Source organism: Colobus angolensis, unplaced genomic scaffold, assembly GCF_000951035.1.
Source record: "Colobus angolensis palliatus isolate OR3802 unplaced genomic scaffold, Cang.pa_1.0 Scaffold86, whole genome shotgun sequence".
In the NCBI taxonomy this organism is placed as follows: Eukaryota; Metazoa; Chordata; class Mammalia; order Primates; family Cercopithecidae; genus Colobus; species Colobus angolensis.
The window spans coordinates 1449455-1472061 of NW_012122487.1; the positions used below are offsets into that span (position 1 = coordinate 1449455).

At 39.1% G+C, this 22607-nt stretch overlaps 1 protein-coding gene across 1 annotated transcript; it reads right to left on the reverse strand.

Moving 5' to 3' along the window:
* Positions 1-8127: 8127 nt before the first annotated feature.
* LOC105503436 (interferon alpha-1/13) lies at positions 8128-8697 on the reverse strand. The gene has a single exon (XM_011930332.1). The coding sequence runs from the start codon at positions 8695-8697 to the stop codon at positions 8128-8130; it is 570 nt and encodes a 189-aa protein (XP_011785722.1).
* Between the last annotated feature and the right edge of the window lie 13910 nt (positions 8698-22607).

Genomic DNA, 22607 nt, shown 5'->3' on the forward strand with positions numbered 1-22607 from the left:
ACAGAACCAAGTGAATTAAAATATGCTTCTGTTGTCCTGCTCCTAAACTGGTTCCCTACAAGTGGTAGAGGAAAGGAAAACTGGTTTAACATGTAAATTAGGGCCCTCTAGCCCATGAATAGAAGAGAAACAATCTAATGGTTGGCTTTCTAACCTGAGTCAGAGAGTTGAGAGATCCCTACTAAATTGAACGCCTGCCTGATTGTGTGAACAACTGATCCTTACCATGATTACTTCTTTAATTCCAATATTGCCAAGATGCCTCTCAATTCTACCCTGTTGACACCTGTGGCAGTCACTGTATTCTCTGAAGTTCCTTTATTTATGTTAGAGCTCTCCCTAACTGTTGAATCAAGATGGAACTGATGCAAGCTCATTCCTTATTCAAAGGGAGAGTAAGAATTTTCTCAGTTATAAAGTTGAGGAGCATGATCTGATACGAGGAATAAATTAGTAAAACTGACAACTTACTCTAAGGAGTAAATGTACCTTCAAACAGGAGAGTTTTTCCAGATTTCCCTAAAAGTGCCACAGTCAGATGGGGTGACTCACTTCCATGTGACCTGCAGTAAGTAGACTGAGGTACGAGTCAGGAGGTCCTGGGAGGCTGCACAGGCTGGAAGCAAGGGACACATCCTGCCCCTTTCTCTCCCCAGAGCTGCCCATTGACCCAAGAGGGCATGTCCTGCGTGAAGCTGGGAGTATTTCCCCTCTCTAAGATATGAAAGTTAAAGAAATGGGCTCATTCCAGTATTGGGGTCAGTTCTTTCCAGGAAATTTCCTCCTTTTAGCTCTGAAGAAAAAGCTGGTTGAAGGAGACAGACTTATACAGAGAACAAACCTGGCCACTGTCTCTAGTCTTGACAGATGGGTGGCTCTCTCACAGTGTGAAGTTACCCTTGATACCCCAAAAGCCAAAGAGATCAGGAACTTAAGGCAAAAGAGAGCAGAGCTCCAGATGCAAGAAGGACCTGCCCATGACTCTTGGGGTTCACGAGGAATACAGAAGACTCCATGTAGTGCGGGGGTCTGTGGCACCTTTTTTTTTTTTTGCATTCTTCAAGGAGTCCCAGGCTTTCTAGAAGTCTTCTCTACATCCCTTTATGTGGTAACCAGAACTCTGATATCTCTGCTTAGTAATTTTCCATCCACTGACCACCAAATGCAGAGGCAGGGGCTTGTCGATGATAAGAGAGATCCAGATGGAGGACTGAAAGTGGCAGAAGGAAGGAGGGGCAGAAGTAAATGGAAGAACAAGTCTTAGAGGAGTCAGACTGGGGAGGTCTTAAGCTTCCCAAAAAGGCCAATAAAATTTTACATGTTTTTTGTTGTTGTTGTTGTTGTTTTACCGGCAAAAGTCATGCCTACAAGAAAGGAAACAAACAGAGGAATCAAATATATAATTTAAAAAGGTTTAAGTTTACTGAAAAAAGTTCCCATGGGATAAACAGGAGTACAGGTAGAAAAATCAGAAAGACTCAAAAAATGGTAGCCTGGATATCAGCTTTAAATTAAGCTATTATTTGACCACAAAGCTCTTTATAAAAATACTTTTAAATCCCTTATCAGATTTCAGCAAGGAAAAACAACCAACATTTCTAATGTTTGAAACTTTCTCCTTTTTTTTCCTCTTCTTTTAAAACAAAGATACCTACCAAGTGACTCAGAACCAAAACCAAGTATTTTATGACTTAATCAAGGATACATGAGACATCTTCAAAGAAATGCAAAGATGCAGCCCTCTCAAAATTCAAAGCTACCCCCACAAATAGCCAAAAGAAAGAGAGATTTAGATGCCTTGCGAGCTGGCAATAGGAAATATGTAAGCTTTTAATGGGAGCCTCCAACTTTTTGTTTGGCCCCCTTCACACACCAAAGTTTGTCCTGACAGGCAGCAAGCCAAGTCAGGTTCTCAGGACACAAAACAGGAAAATAACAGCTGTCCGTTGAAGGGAAAGGATCAATAACAAATGGGTCCCTTAAATCCAAATTTGCGTAAGAGAACAATTCAAACAAATGATCTCCTGCTGATCAGCATTTGGAAAGTAAGAAATAAAGATAAATTTTTACCTTTAGTTCTTGACCAGAAACTACAGGCAGAGATTCAGAACTCACCTTGGTAAAAATTTTTACCTTTGGCTGGGCGCGGTGGCTCAAGCCTGTAATCCCAGCACTTCGGGAGGCCAAGACGGGCAGATCACGAGGTCAGGAGATCGGGACCATCCTGGCCAACACGGTGAAACACCGTCTCTACTAAAAAATACAAAACACTAGCCGGGCGAGGTGGCAGGCGCCTGTAGTCCCAGCTACTCGGGAGGCTGAGGCAGGAGAATGGCGGGAACCCGGGAGGCAGAGCTTGCAGTGAGCTGAGATCCGGCCACTGCACTCCAGCCCGGGTGACAGAGCGAGACTCCGTCTCAAAAAAAAAAAATTTTTTTTTTAACCTTTATTTGCCAGCTCTTTATCAGTTGTCCCAGGACCTCATCAGTACGTGAGTCAGGTGCTTGAGGCATCCCATCTTCATCATCAGAACTATAGGGGCAGAAATAGTGTGATCTCTTTCCTTCCTATCAAAAGGGTCACAGCCAGGTTAATAAGAGAGGCTAATAAGACAGGTTAATAAGAGAGAAGCATAACACATTTATTTAATCATCATTTTATATAACTATGGAAGCCTTCAAAATGAAGACCCAAAGTAGAGAAAAAAACTATCCATTTTTATGCTTACGTTCCATGAAGAATGGACAGCTGTGTAGAAATGTGATTAGATAAAAAGAGCATCATCTAATGCTAATATTCTGAGTAGGGAAACCCAGCAAGGCATTTCTGGTCAGCTACTTTTTGGCCTTTCCATGCACCATTCCTTCCTCCTGGGCATGTGGCAGAGACCTTTTTGGAATAAGGGTCTTAGTACCTATAATCAAACAAGGTAGGTTAGAGAATTTCTTTATGACCAGTTCAGTTCTTACACTCAAAAGTGATGGAAAGTTAGAGCAAAATTTTTAGATTATTATGGCTGGCTTTGGGGAAAAAGCGCTCTGGCTTCTACTACCAGCCTTGGGAAAGAGAGTTTCTAGTTTTTATGGCTAGTCTCGGGAGATGAGGAGTGACAAACAGGAGGGCAGGAGAAGGCCAGAGAGAAACTTTGCTTCTGAGATCTTCACTTTGTCGTATTAGTTTCCGAGCTTCAATAGGAGTGAAGAATGAGATCCAGAAAAGCTGGAGAAGAAGGAGAGAACTATGCTGGGTATTGGAATCAGCAAATGAATAGTAGGTATATTTCACTTAGGTTTAAGAAAATAAACTCTTCCAGATTTTTCTGTAAGATACTGTTTCCTGACTGAATATACACATAAGACTTATCTTCAGTATGAAGGTGACTATTTTTCAGTTTTCCCCAGAATACTCCAAGAATTCTGCTTTTTATATTATATGTGTTACGGAGATTTGGGAGAGAGTATTCCCTTTTCTTTATTTCTTTGATGGCATCTCGCTCTGTCACCCAGGCTGGAGTGCAGTGGCACCATCTCAGTTCACTGCAACCTCTGCCTCCATGGTTCAAGAGATTCTCCTGCCTCAGTCTCCCAAATAGCTGGGATTATAGGCACCTATCACCATGCCTGGCTAATTTTTGTATTTTTAGTAGAGATGGGGTTTACAATGTTGACAAGGCTGGTGTTGAACTCCTGAACTCAAGTGATCCACTCACATCGGCTTCCAAAGTGCTGGGATTACAGGCGTGAGCCACCGCACTCAGTCCCTTTTTTAATGTATGTATATTAATTAAGGAAATAATAACCATATATGTATAAAATAAGAAAGTATCTGTATATATACATGTGTATATATATGTACATATATATCACAATGTGTGATATGCATGTGTGTATATATGTACACATATATATATATCACAATGTGTGGCCTGAGGGATACATTTAGAGAATCCTCTGCAATTTTAGGCTCTTCCTTGCTGCTACCTCAAGAATTCACACAGACTTCCTATCGGAACATCTCAATGAAAATATGTTGCTGATTACAAAAATACATCTCAAATCATAACAAAATTGATAACTTTGAATGAATAAACCTCACTAGTTCTCTGGTAACAACACTATTCTTTCACACTCGTTAGCTCTTATGAGACTTCTCTTTTTTGATACCAAGGCAGAGTTTTTACTATTAACTGTCAAGATCATAATTCAAAGTGACAATGAGAATATTATTTGTTAATGTTTGAAGTCTAATAATAGGAATGATCTGTGAAACTAAGACTGTACCATTAATAGTTGTTTAATGCACTATTAAATACGAACTTGTTCTGAATACTATTAAATTCCAGTCAAGATTGGTCAGTCTGCCTGTCCCCTGGAGTCCCACACGTTGTGTATGGAGAGGGTGATTCTAGAGGTTGGTCTGCACAGTGGTCTATAGGTAAAGAATACATCTCTCTATATATCCCTATAACTGTCAATCCCCCAAAATCCATGCCCTGACAGAAGCCAGAAACTGATTCTCTTTGTAATAGATCAAGGGTAAGGAACAGGCTTGTGACAGCATTAGCATCTTTTCTTGCCAGGAAGTATACTTTTTGCAGCATAAAGAGAAATGCCCAGAAGTGACGGGTTTCTGCATAGATCAGAAATTGGCCCTCCAGTCTTGGCTACCAGGGGCTGTGTTACCCTGAGAGGTTTTCAGGAGACTGCACATAAACTAGATTCTACTTTCTCTTTCCTTTTCATTAAGTTACTATTACATCATACTCAAAGGAAGTTCAGGAAATCCTCTCTTGCAGATGGTTCCGCAAAACCTAGAAATTCTATTTCACTTCTGCTTAGCACTTGTGGCATTCTGATCTTTAGGGAAACCATCAAGCTGAAACCACAACAGAACAGAAAACAGCTCTGTGTGAATGGGCAGGAAGGTGAAGGGAGTAAAGCCAGAGAGAGAATGTGCCAGGTGCCATAATCAGTCAAGAAACATCACGTGTCTTCTGCACACCAATCTGCATGATGATTCTCCTGTCTCAGGTATTTATACAAGCCACCATTTCCTGACTGAATATAAATAGGACACATTGAAGTGAGGAATGACAATTTTTCAGCCTCTACAGTTCATGATAGAATCTGTGTTTTTTGTTATTGTTGTTTGTTTGTTTGTTTGTTTTTAGGCTGCTTCCTTTGAAAGTCCATTCCTGAAAGGTACAATGCCACAGATTCTAAAAATTTTATAGAAAGACAAATACTATTCCCATCTACAGCTGTATGAAGAAAAGGAGGAAAATACTTATCATCGTTTAACCCCTTGAGTAAGGTGTGATCTCAGCTTACTGCAACCTCCACCTCCTGGGTTCAAACAATTTTCCAGCCTCAGCCTCCCGAGTAGCTGGGATTACAGATGCCCACCACCACACCCAGCTAGTTTTTGTATTTTTAGTAGAGATGAAGTTTCACCATGTTGACCAGGCAACATGGTGGAAGATATTGTGGTAGGTGCTTTAAACTGCATGTGTTCCTTTATGATCACAACTATAAAGATTTTCCGAATCCATTTTATTTATGAGAAAACTGAGGCTCAAACAGATTGAGTTTCTTAACACCACACATACATGCAAGCAGAATGAAATTTCAATGTGAAATTCTTTGTGATGTAATGTAAATTATGGGTGATTTTGTCAGTTTTGTATTGAGTTTTAGTTATAATTTTTTTTTTTTTTTTTTTTGGAGATGGAGTCTTGCTGTGTCGCTTAGGCTGGAGCGCAGTGATGCGATCTTAGCTCACGGCAAGGTCCGCCTCCTGGGTTCATGCCATTCTCCTGCCTCAGCCTCCTGAGTAGCGGCGCCCGCCAGCCACCATGCCCGGCTAATTTTTTGTACTTTTTAGTAGAGACGGGGTTTCACTGTGTTAGCCAGGATGGTTTCGATCTCCTGACCTCATGATCTTCCCGCCTCGGCCTCCCAAAGTGCTGGGATTACAGACGTGAGCCACCGCGCCTGGCCCAGTTATAATTGTTAAATCTTTTTTTTCCTTGTGAGTTCTACACAGATTTCTTGCTGTCTGAGTTTCCATGGTTCATGCTGTATTTTCAGCTGGTTATCACCAATTTTTTCTTTATCTTAAGTATTGAGACAGAGACTCTTTGATCCCCTTTTCATTATTAATTTGTGAAGGAAGTTTTCAGTCTTTATGCTGGTGGCAATTTAGTTATTTTTGGATTGGTATAAGATTGTAATATTCATAACATCAGGAAAAGTTACCAAGAAGTTATATATGAGCTCTACCAGAAAATAAAATGTGTTAAAACCTGCAGTAAAATTATAGTAAACCAGTGTTACAATTACGCAAGTTAAGTAACTTACTTAATAAAGCCAGTAGGTCCAGGAATCATTATATTATCAGTATTAATTAAACATTGCGATGAGGGATGGAATTAGTTATCTATTCCCATCTAGAGAATTAAGGCAGCTCACTGATATTCAAAAGTAGTATTTATTTAAAAAATGAAAAATTATTATTGTAATTAAATGTTTTAATTTAACATAAATATACTAAACATACCAATATGGTTGCCGATACATCAGTTACATGAAATCTATCCAGAAAAATTATACTGCAAAAAAGAAAAAAAAACTGTGTACAAAAACAATAATCCACATTCTTTTCAAATTCCATTCTCTTTCCATCTTTGCTTCCGAGTCACTAACTTCTCTCACTTGGATCCTGCTCCAGTATGACTTCTACTTATTAATTCCGCCAAACCAGCTCTCTCACCAAGATTGCCAATGCCATCTATTTCCCACTTATTGGGCAGTTCTAATCCCTATCTTGGGCAAATCTACTGATTCATCTTCCTAGCACATTTATTTTCTTAAATACACTTTATCACAGTATCAGTCCATTGTTGCACTGCTACAAAGAAATACCTGAGACTGGGTAAATTATAAGAAAAGAGGTTTAATTGCCTCACAATTCTGCAGGCTATACAGGAAGCATGGCAGCATCTGCTTCTGGGGAGGCTTCAGGCAAGAAGGTAAAGCGAGAGAAAGAGGAAGGGTAAGGGGAGGTGCCACACACTTTTAAACAACTAGATCTCAGGAGAGCTCACTATCACCATGGCAGCACCAAGGGGGATGGTGTTAAAACATGAGAAACAGCTATGACCCCATCACCCCGCACCAGGCTGTACCTCCAACATTGGGGATTGCAATGCCACATGAGATTTGGGCAGGGACACAGATCCAAACCATATTAATCACTAATCTCTCTTGTTGTCAGTCTAATATAAGGGACTTCACCTCTGTTTCCTTTGTGTCTCTTTTCTTCCCTCACTTTAAAGGTGGAATGTCCTCAGAATCATGCTTAAGTCCTTTTCTCTCTCTACCCTCTCTCCACACATGAGCACTTCCATTTCTGGGATTTTGCTTGCCATATATGAACCCCTAGCAATTGCATTCCTTGTAAGTTACAAACTCATATATCCAACTGGCAATAGAGGATATCTCTGTTTATTTTTATTTCCTCACACATCTCAGTTTACCTGCTTCTGAGAGAAATTATTGGTTGTTCTTTCTTCTTATTATAGTATTTGGGATAACTGCTATTAAGTATGATTACCATTTTTAGTTTTATTCCATACAAAAATAAAATATGCAAGAGAGTAGGAAGTGGATTTGTTATGGTCACTTTTATATCTTGAGTACAACATACAACCTGATTTAGAGAAAGGTCATTTTTACTTACATCCTGCATATAATAATAAGTAAATAAAGTATACCCTTTATTCTCTAATCAGGTTGCACAGTCAGGCTAGGAATTTCATATTAAAGGATGAATACATACAGGAAGTTCCTATGGTAAAAGTTTAATGAACAACACAAAATAATGGATTGAATAAATATAAGAAACATGTTTTATTACACTAACCACGGTGTAAAGATACACATGACATTATATGAACAAAAATAATTTAAATCTTACGAATAGTTAAATAAATGTTTAAATAGATAATACAATTTATCAGCATGGTCATAGTTATAGCAGTAGTGAGAGTCTTTGAAATGGCAGAATTCATGAAAGTGTGAGCTGGTGTATGAGTCAATAAGAATTGTTTTCATGTTGGACCAGGTGTTATTCCTTCCTCCTTAATCTTTCCTGCAAGTTTGTTGATAAAGACAAGGATCTCATGATTTCTACTCTGACAACCTCCCAGGCACAAGGGCTATATTTCTTCTCTTTCAGATAGAGAGTGATTCTTCGGAAGTATTTCTTCACAGCCAAGGTGGAGTCCGCATTCATCAGGGGAGTTTCTCCCACCCTCTCCTGCTGCATCACACAGGCTTCCAAGTCATTCAGCTGCTGGTAGAGTTCAGTGCAGAATTTGTCTAGGAGGTCCTCATCCCACGCAGCAGATGAGTCTTTTGTGGTAAACAGGTTGAAGATCTGCTGGATCAGCTCATGGAGGACCGAGATGGCTGGAGCCTTCTGGAACTGGTTGTCATCAAACTCCTGCTGGGGAAATCCAAATTCATGTCTGTCCATCAGACAGGAGGAAGGAGAGATTCTGCTCATTTGTTTCAGGAGCATCATGGTCCTTCTGTTATCCAGGCTGTGGGTCTCAGGCAGATCACAGCCCAGAGAGCAGCTTGACTTGCAGCTGAGCACCACCAGGGCCATCAGTAAAGCAAAGGGCAATGCCATCGTAGATATTGCAGATGCTTCTGGGCTTGCTGAGATGGGTGACTCTGAACCTTGGGCTCTAGGTTCTCTGAAGGCCTTGCTTCGAGCCGATGCCTTAAATAGGGAACATACTGATTTCCACTTTCTTAATGCTTCTGGGCCACTTTCCATTTCTGTTTTTGCTTTCCTTCATGCACTCTTTACATGAGTTGAGAGCAGTGTTTCTCAACCGTTTTGTTTTTCATTATTGTCTCCCCCATCTTGTTTCCAGAGACTTTTTAGATATCTTTTTCTTAATTGAACCCACCATGAAAATTTAACAACACAGATATAATATGTATCTATTTATATACTACATGTATATCTCTATACTCAAAAAGTGCAAAGTTTAATCTTTGTATTCAATGCAGGTTTAAAAATAACCAAATGAAAAATTTAAGCTAAAAGTTAAATTTAAAATTGATTCAAATGTATCTTAACTTTATAAGTGAATTTGCTTATGGACTTCAATGTAATTTATTTACTGATATAAATTGTACTGTGGACCTGGTGAGATGGCTCCCGCCTGTAATCCCAGCACTTTGGAAAGCGAAGGCGGGTGGATCATGAGGTCAGGAGCTCAAGACCAGCCTAGCCAAGATGGTGAAACCCCATCTCAACTTAAAAAAAAAAAAAAAAAAAAAAAACTAGCTGGGTGTGGTTGTGGGCACCTGTAATCCCAGCTACTCAGGAGGCTGAGGCAGAGAATTCCTTGAACCCATGAGGTGGAGGTTGCAGTGAGCCGAGATTGCGCCACTGCACTCCAGCCTGGGTGACAGAGTGAGACTCTGTTTCAAAAAACAAACAAATAAATTGTAGTGTATTAAATTACATAAGCAAATTAACAAATTATAAACATTTTCTAATGTTTATAGATAAACATTATATATCTAAGTAATGAATACTTAAAAATTATTTGAAAGTGATAAACACTTAAAAATTTAAAATATTTTTATCATTTATTTTTAGTGTACTTAAGTTTTTTTTAGATCTGATTACTCCTGAATTTCACCAAACATTTAAATGTAACCAAATCTTTGAAAAAATTAAGGAGGAATACTTCCAAACTCCTTTTATGAAGCCAGCATTAACTTGATACCAAAGCCAGAGATGGACATTACAAGAAAAAAAAATTGCAAGCCAATATTCCTGATGAACACAGATGAAAAATCATCCACAAAGTAGTTGCAAATGAAATTCAAAAGCACTATAAAAGGATCATTTATTATGATCAAACTTGATTTATTCCTGGGATGCAAGAATATTTTAATATGTTGGAATCAAAAAATGCCATACACCTTATTTACAGAATAAAAAGATTAAAAATCACAACTATTTTTATGCATGCCTAAAATTATTTTGACAAAGTTTAAAATCCATTTCTAATACAATTTATAACAAACTAGGTATAGAAAGAATATACTTCACAATAAAGAGATACATTCCTTATTAGCTATAAGATAAGCCATTAGCTAACACTATAATCAATGGTGAAATGTTGGAGTCTTTTTTTTTTGAGATTTATTATAAGATAAAGATCCCCACTCTCACTACTTCTTTCAACACAATACTGGAAATCCTACTTAGAATATTAGAGAAGAAAATAAGGGGGCATTTAAATGAGAAAGAACAAGGTCTTATTTTCATGGAGATTCATGCTCAGTTTTTTATAGGTTAGATTTAACATCATGAAAGCTGGTACCATCCAGCGATCAGAGGAACTGTCCCTGAGGACATAGGACTTCAGGGACATCAATTATTAAGAGGCCACATGAAAGCAGAAATGCTCCTGGATGTTTCCATTGTCTAGACATAAAGTTTCAACAGATCAACCCCAGCAAGTAAAGGCACATCCCTGACTACTTGACTACTGTGGGTGATGAGCTTTTCACCCAAAGCAGAGATGTGAAACCTGACAGGTTTCAAAGACCCCCCAAGTGCTCCATACCTTGAAAGTCACTCCCACAAAGCTGAAACACCAACTGTTCCTGAGGGATCAGGTCATCATCTGTGTCTTTGAGACAATGGCCAGTCAGGCTTCAGTTAACATGAGGCCAGTGATTTTAAGTGTAGAATGCCTAAACCATCATACTAATTAGGTAGATATTTGGAGGCCTGTGCACTTCAATGGGTTGGTGAAATGTCACACCAGACACATGACTGGGAATGGGTATTTTCTCCTCTGCTTTTAGCAGCACCTGGGTAATCCAATAATTGCCCTCCCTCATGCCTCCACATCCATATCTGCGAAAAAGATACTGGTGAGTGGGACATTTTCATGAAGCCGTAGCCCATAGTTACTCCCTGCAAAGCTTTGAACTTGTGCATCCCCAGGCCAGGGGGTAAGTGTCTTTCAAAGGTGGCTGAACTTGCGCTGTGCTTGGAGAGAATGGAGGGAAGCAGCACAGTGGACAGTGTCTGGGACCTCAGGCCTTTCCCACAGCCACTTAGGAAAGCAGGTGGCTCCAGGGGCTGGAGAAGGTCTGATGCTCTGGAAAGACCCCAGGTGCTTGTAATTGTGACACACTGACTCCCTTAGCTGCGGGCTTCCTGCTTGTCATGTTGGAAGTTTGATTTCTCACAGAACAACAAAGGCCAGTTGCCTCTCCCAGCCTCTGTGGCAGGGTTGTACTTATCTTTTAATTTTGTTGCATGTGAGAAATTTTTTAACTTCACTAGCTGCTGGTCACCTAAATATTGTCAAGACTTTTTTCTTCAATGCTCGACCTAATTATTAATGTATTGAACAACTTTAGTAGAATAAAATATAAATTATTCTCGAAGCCCACAACACAGTTAGAAATGCTAAGGATCAAAAATAAGCAACATCTATAAGATGGCCAGTGACAAACCATATGTATGCAGAGCACATGTCTCTTGATATGACTTTGAGATCTAGTAAGCCTTGGAAAGTATTGCAGTCACAGCCACCCATTTGCTGTAGGTTTGTAACACTGAACTTATATACATTTGGTGTATCTTTCATGAACTTAATGTCAATGCTTCTTATGTGATACACAAGAAAACCCAATGGGGAGAAAACAAAAAAACTAAGGAATAAGATTTTGTTAGAGAAGGTTGAGCTTTGAAGGGCCACAAACCCCATTTAAATATGTAAGATTTGTTCCCACTCTCGAGAACTAACTTCTACACCCTTGGGAGTAGCATCATACGGAATGAGAATACACAATTGAAAAAAATATCCTCAATTTGATTAAAAACTTTTTTTTGCAGGAAAATTCAAATTTCCAAAGAACCTTCAGAGGTTCTTTGTTGATTCTGATCAAACTAAAGGAAATTATCTTTGTCCTAAATATTCATAATGAGATGCAAATGTAATAACATAAATGACTTGTACAGTTGTTTTCCATAGCATGCCAGACATATCTTTCTTTCTCATTTCATTTTCATAAAAAGCAAAAGTTGTCACTTTTTGCATCCTAATGAATGGGGACAAAAAGAAAACAAAAGTATATCTAAATGTGATTAAAATGTAAATGGAAGTAATATCCCATTAAGAAAAAACAATGACAAAATATACCTTAACTGCATTCAGCCCAGCCATGATGGAGGTTAAGTGGTGGGAAAGAACAGAAGCAAAATGGTAGAAGGGATGTAGGTCAAAGGTAGCAAATAAGTATGGGCTGGAAGAAAAGTAATTACTCCTGGTACACAGGGTGTTTTCAGATTTACTGAAGCCCATCTTGCAAACACACCAACTGTAAGAGTTAATACGCAAGAAAGGCAAACTTGAGAGAGTACAATATTTTCTCTGGAAAATGGTTAACTGTTCATTGCACCAAGCTCTCCACTAGTGGATAAGTACACTCCAAAGGTCATTTTTTTTTCTTGTTATATTTCTAATAAGAAACAAGACACTTGATAACTTCAAAGGACACTTCCCCAACTTAATAGAGTTATATAATAAAGATAGTGTTAATAAGAGGAGTAAGATATCTATACTCTAGAAAGTATTTTCAGTCAGACACTGTTTTTAGCACTTGCGTAATCAATGCTCACTTAACCAATAAAGAATATTTTTGTTTTTCATATTTGCTGAACACCTACCATGTCCCTAACCCCATTTATTCACTGGAGATATCACTGACCAAAGCACACAGTGATAGATTTTACTATTGTCCCCATTTACAAAAGAAAAATGAAAGCACAGGAAGCCATTAAGTTGTGGAGCTACTGTTTGGATGCAGAAAATTCAACTCTGAAGTCTGAGCTCTTACATGCTTTCTGGGAATATTTCTGGACATAAGAACCAGAGTTGATTTCTAGACCAGTGAATCCTTTCCCAGTAGAGTACTGCCTATGTAATAATAGGCTCTTTATCTTCAGTTTCTATTTGTCTCCTTCACTGTAATGCCCTATTTGCTCATGCCAACATTACAATGAAATTGGGCCCTACTTTACTTACACTCCTGGTAAAGGAGTGTATACATTATATTCTAGTTTTGTCTTCTTGAGGATACACTATCATAAACATGAATGCATTTGTAAAACACATTGTTCACCCCAGTAAATGTATTCATAAACCCTGTATATTTCTATCCATTTAAAATTCTACATAGTACTATTCTTCTAACCAAATATCCACAATACTTTAGATTTCCACCTGTGTAGCACAAATTTAAGAAAGAACAAGTCATTGTCAGGCTAGAGACATGAACTAAATCAGAACTAAACCAATGAGCTAAGGCTCAGAGCTCAGGGAGAGCACACCTGGAAAGGTTAACTAAAGGGATTATTAAAGGTGTGGAAATGGAAACACTTCTGGAGAAATGAGGAGAGTCCATGGCATTAGAGGATAAGGACTGAGATGACAAAAGACCCTGAGTCACCTGACTTGCCAGCTGGTTGATGCCTTTTATGTTGTAGGTCACCACAGCATTGATTGTACTGCCTTAATTTAAGGATCTGTTAAAGAAAAAATTATGCTGATACTTGGTATAATAGTAAGGAAGGCTTGATTTAGAAGTATTGCAACAGGTGTCAAAACTATCATGATAGGTGTATTAGTTCTTGCATTACTATACAGAAAAACCTGAGACTGGGTAATTTAGAAAGAAAAGAGGTTTAATTGGCTCACGATTCTGCAGACCATATAGGAAGCATGGCTGGGGAGGTCTCAGGACACTTACAATCATGGCAGAAGGCTAAGTGGAAGCAGGTATGTCCTGCATGACCGGAGCAGAAGGAGAAAAGCAGGGGAGGTGCTGCACAATTTTAAACAACCAGATCTTTAAATAACTCACTCTTACCATGACAACACCAGGGGGGTGGTGTTAAACCATGAGAAACCACCCCACGATCCAATCATCTCCCACCAGGCCCCGCCTCCAACACCAGGGATTACAATTCCATGTGAGATTTGGATGGGGATGCCAACCCAAACCATATCAATAGGAGAGAGAGAACAACTGGTGCTCAGCTCAAAAATCAGCAAAGACAGCCTGGGGTTTATACCCAACAAGCAGAATGAGGGGGTCAGTGGATAGAACATCACTAAAAGGAGACATCAAAGGCAGGGGGATCCTTGCTGAACTGAACATAATTCTTTCTAAAGGCGAGTCAGGGTAATTATATATTGAGTACGTGGGATGAGGAATTTGATCAGATATCAGATTTTTATTAATTAAATTAGAAATATCTTTTCTCCTAAAAAACTGAAGTGCATGTAGAAATGTGAATACTCACATATGAAAATGCTCACATACATTTTTTCATATATAATTATTATTTTGTTCTATGTCAGGAGCAAAATTTTTGCCCTGATCCTAAGCTACATTTTACCCTCCATGCTTTACATAGGAAATCAGGCACCCCCTACCCAATAGGTTTCTGTATTTGGTTGGCAATTTACCAGACCATCTGTGACAATAAGCTCTTTAGAACCAATAATTGGGTTTTGTTCACTCTTTTATTCACAGTAGAAGCTGTGATTATGTTTCTCTTTCTTCTAAAATACATTCATGCGGGTCCATATGATTACGCCTCACTGGGGCCACCAGGTCAGGATTACTATAGACATAGCCCTTGCTTCCCATAGTGTTCTTACTGGAGGTCTACAATGCTCCTCAGGCTGTGATAATACCCTGCCAAGAACAGCTCAGTCAGGGAGACCCTAACCCATGGCGCTAGAGGAATTAAAGACACACACACGGAAATATAGAAGTGTGAAGTAGGAAATCAGGTGTCTCACAGCCTTCAGAGCTGAGAGCCTAGAACAGAGATTTACCCATGTATTTATTAACAGCAAGCCAGTCATTAGCATTGTTCCTATAGATATTAAGTTAACTAAAAGCATCCCTTAAGGGAAACAAAGGGATGGGTCAAATTAAAGGAATAAGTTGGGCTAGTTAACATGTAGCAGGAGCATGTCCTTAAGGCACAGATCGCTCATGCTATTGTTTGTGGCTTAAGAATGCCTTTAAGCGGTTTTCTGCCCTGGGAGGGCCAGGTGTTCCTTGCCCTCATTCCGTTAAACCCACAACCTTCCAGCATGGGTGTTATGGCCATCATGAACATATCACAGTGCTGCAGAGATTTTGTTTATGGCCAGTTTTGGGGCCAGTTTATGGCCGGATTTTGGGGGCTTGTTCCCAACAATATCACTAGCAAGAATCCTGGTCTTTTCCAGGTGCATGGGGATATGGAGATTCAAATTCTAAGATAATTTTATTTTCCTACCATCACTTCACTCACAAAGTGTTTATCACATCCAGTAACACCCTTTCCTCTAGAGTGACAATGTCCTCAACTCAAACTTTTCCCAACTCATTCCCTGAGGCAGGCTGACAGCTTTTGAACTCTTTTACTAAGGAGGGGCCTGTTTCCTTGAGCCAAAATAATTAGTCCTCAAAGACCCCTGCCCTTTTCCCTAGAGTGTTTGTGTGAAGGACTCTGCTTCTCAGTGGTTACCTCCTCCTGTCCTGATCCCATGTCCCTGGGTATCAAATGTGTCTCCAGTGCTCAGATGCTGATAGCAAAATTTGTTTTGTCTAAGTAGGTGGAAGAATTATTCAATTCCAATAATTTTTACTCAAGTGAGCAAACAATTTGTATTTTGCCAAGTATAGCTTTTATTGCTCCAGTCTTATTTTTATTATTCAATACTTAAAACTATTGAATGCTTGTTATATTTGACCTTTCAAAGCTAGGCACAGGGGATTCAATGATGATTTTGTCTCTCATAGAAACTAACATGACAGAAACTAGTGACTTTCAGTTGTTCATCCACTCAGTATGATTCTCTTAGGGTTCTTTGTTACTCTGTTTCAGCCTGGTAATGCAAGGCATTTTTTTTTTTTTTTTTTGAGATGGAGTCTGGCTCTGCAGCCCAGGCTGGAGTGCAGTGGCCAGATCTCGGCTCACTGCAAGCTCCGCCTCCCGGGTTTACACCATTCTCCTGCCTCAGCCTCCGGAGTAGCTGGGACTACAGGCACCCGCCACCACGCCTGTAATTTTTAGTAGAGACGGGGTTTCACCGTGTTAGCCAGGATGATCTCGATCTCCTGACCTCGTGATCCACCCCGCCTCAGCCTCCCAATGTGGTTTTTCATTTTTAATTTTTGCATAATTTCTGTTCACATGACTTACTTACTGGGCAAGGTTTGTCTTACTCTTTCTGTATTACATTCTAATTCAAGATGAAGTAACACAAATAAAAAGAAGAAAAAGGAAAACAAGCTACATAGTTTTTCTCTGTAATTTTCGAGATTTCATATTTTTAGTTTCTCATTTGAACTTTCCTAAAAAGCAAAACATGACATTATTTGTGAGCAAAAAGAAAACAAATGTAAGTACAAATGTCATGAAAGTGAAAGAGGGAAGTGACTTTCTAGCGACAAAATTGCAAAGTGTAAGCTAGCAAAATTCAATGCAATAAAATTGAGGAGTAGGTGCTCTGGCAGGGAGAAAAATGAAGGCCAATGTTGAGGTACACAAAGGCAGGGAAAGGGCAGCTTCTGCCAGAGGCTCCAAGAAGAGCAACTCCTGGGTCAATGAACTGTCCTCAGATTTGCAAGACGAGCTACATGACGTTTCCTTCATTAAGTCCATATTACTTAATCCTTTGCATTTTATTATAGTATGTATTTTCTAAATTTTTCCAATACATAATATTTATACATATTTATAGGGTATACGTGCTATTTTAATACATGCGTAGGATGTGTAATGATCAAGCCAGAGTATTTAGGATACCTATCACTTTTAGTATTTATATTCTTTCTTCATGTTGGGAACATTTCAACTCCTCTCTTCTAGCTATTTTTAAAATATATAATATATTGTTGTTAACTATAGTCACCCTACCATGGTATCTAACATTAAAACTTATTTTTTCTATCTAACTGTATGCCTACATGTGGTCAGCTCTGAGGAGAAAATGGAGGAGTCACACCAACTACCTCCCAAGAGACAAGCAATCGGACCCCCGTTGTTATAACACCAATCCTCTCTGGAGGGTAGTGGATATTAGCCTTGCCTGAGCACTCTACCAGGTTAATAAATCTACCCAGGCAAGGAAAGGCAATAAAAAAATTTCTTCCATAAATCTACAGTTAAAAGAGAGGAATTAGATTATCCCAGAAGATTCTGCTCTTAATCTGGCTAGTAATAATAATTGTGATATTAAAAAAAAAAACCAAAACAGTAGATTTAAAAAATTTTAAAAAAACAAGATTGCATGCTTACAATGAATGATACACTACTCTAAGATCTTTACAAATATTAATTTGGGCGTGGGACATGGTCACACAGCCGCTCAGCCATCCTGGGGATGTGTCTGCCAGGGATGGCCCATGGGGTTGTTTCTCAGGCCAGGGACCCAAGCGCAGGGCATCCTTTCCTTCCTGGAAAGGAGGAAGTCAAATTGTCTCTGTTTGCAGACAATATGTTCTCATATGTAGAAAAACCTAAAGGCTCTACCAGAAAACTCTTAGAACTGATAAACTAATGCAGAAAAATTGCAAGATACAAAATTAATATATAAAAAGCCATCACATTTCTATATACAAGCAACAAACTAGCTAAAAAAGAAATCCAGAAGGCAATCCCATTGACATCAGCTGCACATAAAATAAAACACCTAGGAGTAAATTTAACCAACAAGATTAAAGAGCTCTACAAGGAAACCTATAAAACACTAATGAAAGAAATTGAGAAAAATACAAACTAATGGAAAGATATCCCATGCTCATGGATTGAAAGAATTAGTATCATTAAATGTCTGTATTACCCAAAGCAATCTACAGATTCAGTGCAATCCCTACAAAAATACCAATGATTCTTCATAGAAATCGTAAACAAAATACTGAAATTTGCATGGAACCACAAAAGACTTTGAATAGGAAAAACGATCCTGAGCAAAAAGAACAGCTGGAGGCATCATGCCATCAGATGTTTTGTGTTTTGTATGATCAAGATGGAAAAATGCTTTCCATTTCCTGCACAGAAGCAGTGAGTGCATTTAAAGGGCAGCTTACCAATGAGTCTGGCTTTAATGCCAAACTCAGCCCACCTGCCTAATATGGTGGTTTTTATTTAATTTCTAACCTCATCTTATTAAAAATCATAAAATAAAACTGTAGTCTTGAAATAAACATATCATTAAAATCAGCATTAATTGATAAAATGATAAAAGCACTATTATTTTACCAAACATAAAAGATATCCCTTGCTTGTTCTTTGGAACCGAATCCTCAGGAAGTGGAAAGTAGGCACTTTAAATGTGCCAACCAAGTGTAGAATGCACCTACTGGCGGGGGGAGGGGAAGAATTGAGCCACCAATTTTCTATTTTCAATTGAGTTAAATAAATTTTAATAAAGGTCTTTGCTGCCATTAGCAGTTGTGATCACCAAATACCCACATTACTAGTATCTGTCTTGCTGGGAAAGCTCTGCTCCAATTGTTGCTAAATGTAGTCAGATACCTACCTGTATCTCTTCTGCTCAAATATTATTTATTTGTTTTCAAAGGAAGCCATATCAAGACCTGAATTTAAGAGTTTCCTTTGATTGCTTTGGCCCCATGAAAAATTTTCCCTGCAGTGGAATGACTTGTTGGCTCCAAGGAAGAAACCAAAGAAGCAGCAGGTAGTCAAATACCTCATCCTTTCCAGTACACTACAGGCTGCTGTCATCCATCCTGGGACGCTGATGTTGGCCACATCTCCATAGGAGAACTCTGTGCTCTCAGCATCCACTTCAATCTTCTCTCCCTCTAATTAGAATAACCTGAACAGTTGACTTAGTGCTCTCATTGGAAGTGTTCCATCTCCTGAGGACCTGTTGCCAGTCTCTGTTCTCCTTCCATGTTCTCAAGCTGTGGCTGGTTCTTTCAACTTCTTCACATTACATATGGGCTCTGCTTTTTTGAACAAATGAGAGTCCTGAGCCTTGTGCATCTCCTCCTAGGAGAATTAAAACATGGGAGTGCCTAAGCAGGGGCAGATTTGCTCCTGGATTCTTTAGCAGCTCATTGGGTATAGTCTGTGGGCAGGACCCCCTCTATGCAGTGTTTCTGTGCCCAGTGGGACATCCTTGACTTCTGCAGTCCTGAGCTTGGCAGACAGGGGGAGTCCAGGCATGGCCACATTCACGTTCTCACACCCTGATCTGACAAAGCCCCAGTGTCTCCAGTGCTGTACCACAATCTTTGTTACTCCTCCAAGGGATCCAGGGAAAGAATCAAGGCTCCATGTGTCCCTCTTGAGGGGTGTTTCCCAGGCACTTGTGCAGGGCAGCCTGTGATAGAGCCCTCACTGCCAACTCTGCCACCCCCACGCTTCAGTTCTCCATTACTTTAGGATACACAAAAAATTAACTCTGGATATGATCAGGACATGATTACAGAGATTTTTCAAGGGTAAGATGAAAATGCAGAGCCATATCATATAATTTTTGCTGAGTGAACATAAAATGAGGAATAACAAAAAAGTAAAATCACACTAAATAAATTAGCAGCATAAAAATTAATAAAAGAATAGAAGAGATAGTAATATCTGAAAAGTGTTAAGCAATCACTAAGACAGGGAGAGAGAGAGAGGACCAGGTAAATTCTAAATTTGTAATGTTTTTCTGTGCTTTTAAACTGGGGAGAAAAAAAGAAAGTGAAAAATATGTGGCAAAATATAACTGAGTTCTCCAACCCCTCTCCTATCCCACTTACAAAGAGCAATCTAAAGGTTGAGTGTATAACTTAGCAAAGATTTGTGAAATTCCTTCTAAATTGAGGCCTTTTCCTACTACAGCAATTCACAGCCACACAGACACACATACACACACACACACACACACACACACACACGCTTCCTGATTAACTTCTTGAATTACATTATTTTGCAGATTACTTTAAACTTCCCAAATTCTACCCAAATAGATACCTCTGCTGGCTGTCATTTGGCAAGAATTGTATCCTCTGATCCCTTTGCAAATGTCTCTGCTCTCTCTTACTACTAAAAGTAGAAAGAATGCAAGTTGAGTCGTTATTCAAAGTAACAGAGAATATTCACCTAATTATAAAGTTAAGTGACGTGATCTAAGGAATAAATTTGCAAAATTAGCAACTCACTATTAAGAAAGAACTAAAGTACCTTCAAACAGAAGTTTATTTTCTTCATTTCCCTTGCAATTCTACACCCAAATTGGCTGGCTGTACTGATTCCTAGTTTAGCACAATACAGAGAGGGAGGGATGATTCAGGAGGTCCTGGGAGGCTCTACAGGCTGGAGGCAAGGGACATATTCTCACCCTTTCCCCACATAGCTGTTCTTTGCCCAAAGGACACGTCCTGCCTGAAGCTGGAAGTGTTTTTCCCTTCTACAATACAAAAGCCATGGAAACAGTCTTTTTCCAACAATAGGGTCAGTTCTTTCTGAGAAAGAGCCCCTTTTACCTCTGAAGAAAAATCACCTGCAAGGAGGCAGCATACTGCATAGAACAGAAAAGCTTGCTCTCCATAGACTTGGAGTATGTCTTTGTCATCTTGGCCAGTAGGTATCTCTCATCCTCTGTAAATATTTTAACAACCCCCAGAGTAAAATTGATCTTGCATTCTTTGTCCTTTCTGCTACAGCAAAGGTTACATTGTAATGGGGGCATTCTCTCATTTCCAAAAAATATTCACCAGGAGAAGAAAAAGAAAGATCTCTTATATAGAAGTTTCTGAAAAACCAAAAACTTTCACTCAACATTTGCTTTCAATTGAAAATTAACAGCCAGGAACCACAATGGAACAGGAAGCAGCTGTATCATCATGATGCAAACACAAGTATCAATAGCCAAATCCAAGAAGTGGAAGAAGTAATACTAGAGCTTGAAGCCTGTCTTGCTGAAATAAGGCAGGCAGATAAGATTGGAGAAAAAACAATAAAAAGAAATGGACAAAATATCTGAGAAGAATGGGACTATGTAAAAAGTCCAAACCTACAACTGATTGGAGTACCTGAAAGAGATGAGGGGAATAAAACCAAGTTGGAAAACACACATCAGGATATCATCCAGGAGAACTTCCCCAACCTAGCAAGACAGGCCAATATTCAAATTCAGGAAATCCAGAGAACCCCAATAAAATACTCCACAAGAAGAACAACTCCAAGAAACATAATTTTCAATTTATCAAGGTCAAAATGATGGAAAAAGTGTTAAGAGCAGACAGAGAGAAAGGCCAGGTCACCTACAAAGGGAAGCCCATCAGACTAACAGCGGATCTCTCAGCAGAAACCCTACAAGCCAGAAGAGAGTGGGGGGCAATATTCAACATTCTTAAAGAAAATAATTTTCTTTCTTTTTTTTTTTTTTTGGGATGGAGTCTTGCTCTGTCGCCCCGGCTGGGATGGAGGAGCCGGCTACAGGTGCCCACCACCACGCCTGGCTAGTTTTTGTATTTTTAGTAGAGACGGGGTTTCACCATGTTAGCCAGGATGGTCTCCATCTCCTGACCTCGTGATCCGCCCGTCTCGGCCTCCCAAAGTGCTGGGATTACAGGCTTGAGCCACCGCGCCCGGCCAAGAAAATAATTTTCAACCCAGAATTTCATATCAAACAAAACAAGCTTTATAAGCAAAGAATAAATAAACTCCTTTTTAGACAAGCAAATGCTGAGGAATTTCAACACCACCAGGCCTGACTTGCAAGAGTTCCTGAAGGAAGAAATAAACATGGAAAGGAAAAACCAGCCACTATAAAAACACATTGAAGTACACAGACCAATGACACTATGAAGCAACTACATTAACAAGTCTGCAAAATTAACCAGCCATCATTATGATGACGGAATCAAATTCATATATAACAATATTAACCTTAAATGTAAATGGGTTAGATACCCCAATTAAAAGACACAGAATGGCAAGCTGGATAAAAAGACAAGACCCATCAGTGTGCTGTATTCAAAAGACACATCTCACATGCAAAGACACGAATAGCTCAAAATAAAGGCATGGAGGAAAATTTACCAAGCAAATGGAAAGCAGAAAAAAGCAGAGCTTGCAGTCCTAGCTTCCAGCAAAATAGATCTTAAACCAACAAAGGTCAAAAAAGACAAAGAAAGGAATTATGTAATAATAAAATGTACAATTCAACTTGAAGAGCTAACTATCCTAAATATAAATGCACCCAATACAGAAGCACCCAGATTCATAAAATAAGTTCTTAAAGACCTACAAAGAGACTTATATCCCCACACAATGATAGTGGGAAACTTTAATACCCCACTGTCAATATTACACAGATCATTGAGACCGAAAATTAACAAAGATATTCAGGACTTGAACTCAGCTTTGGATCAAGTGGACCTGATAGATATCTACAGAACTCTCCACCCAACAACAACACAATATACATTTTTATTGACACCACATTGTACTTACTCTAAAAT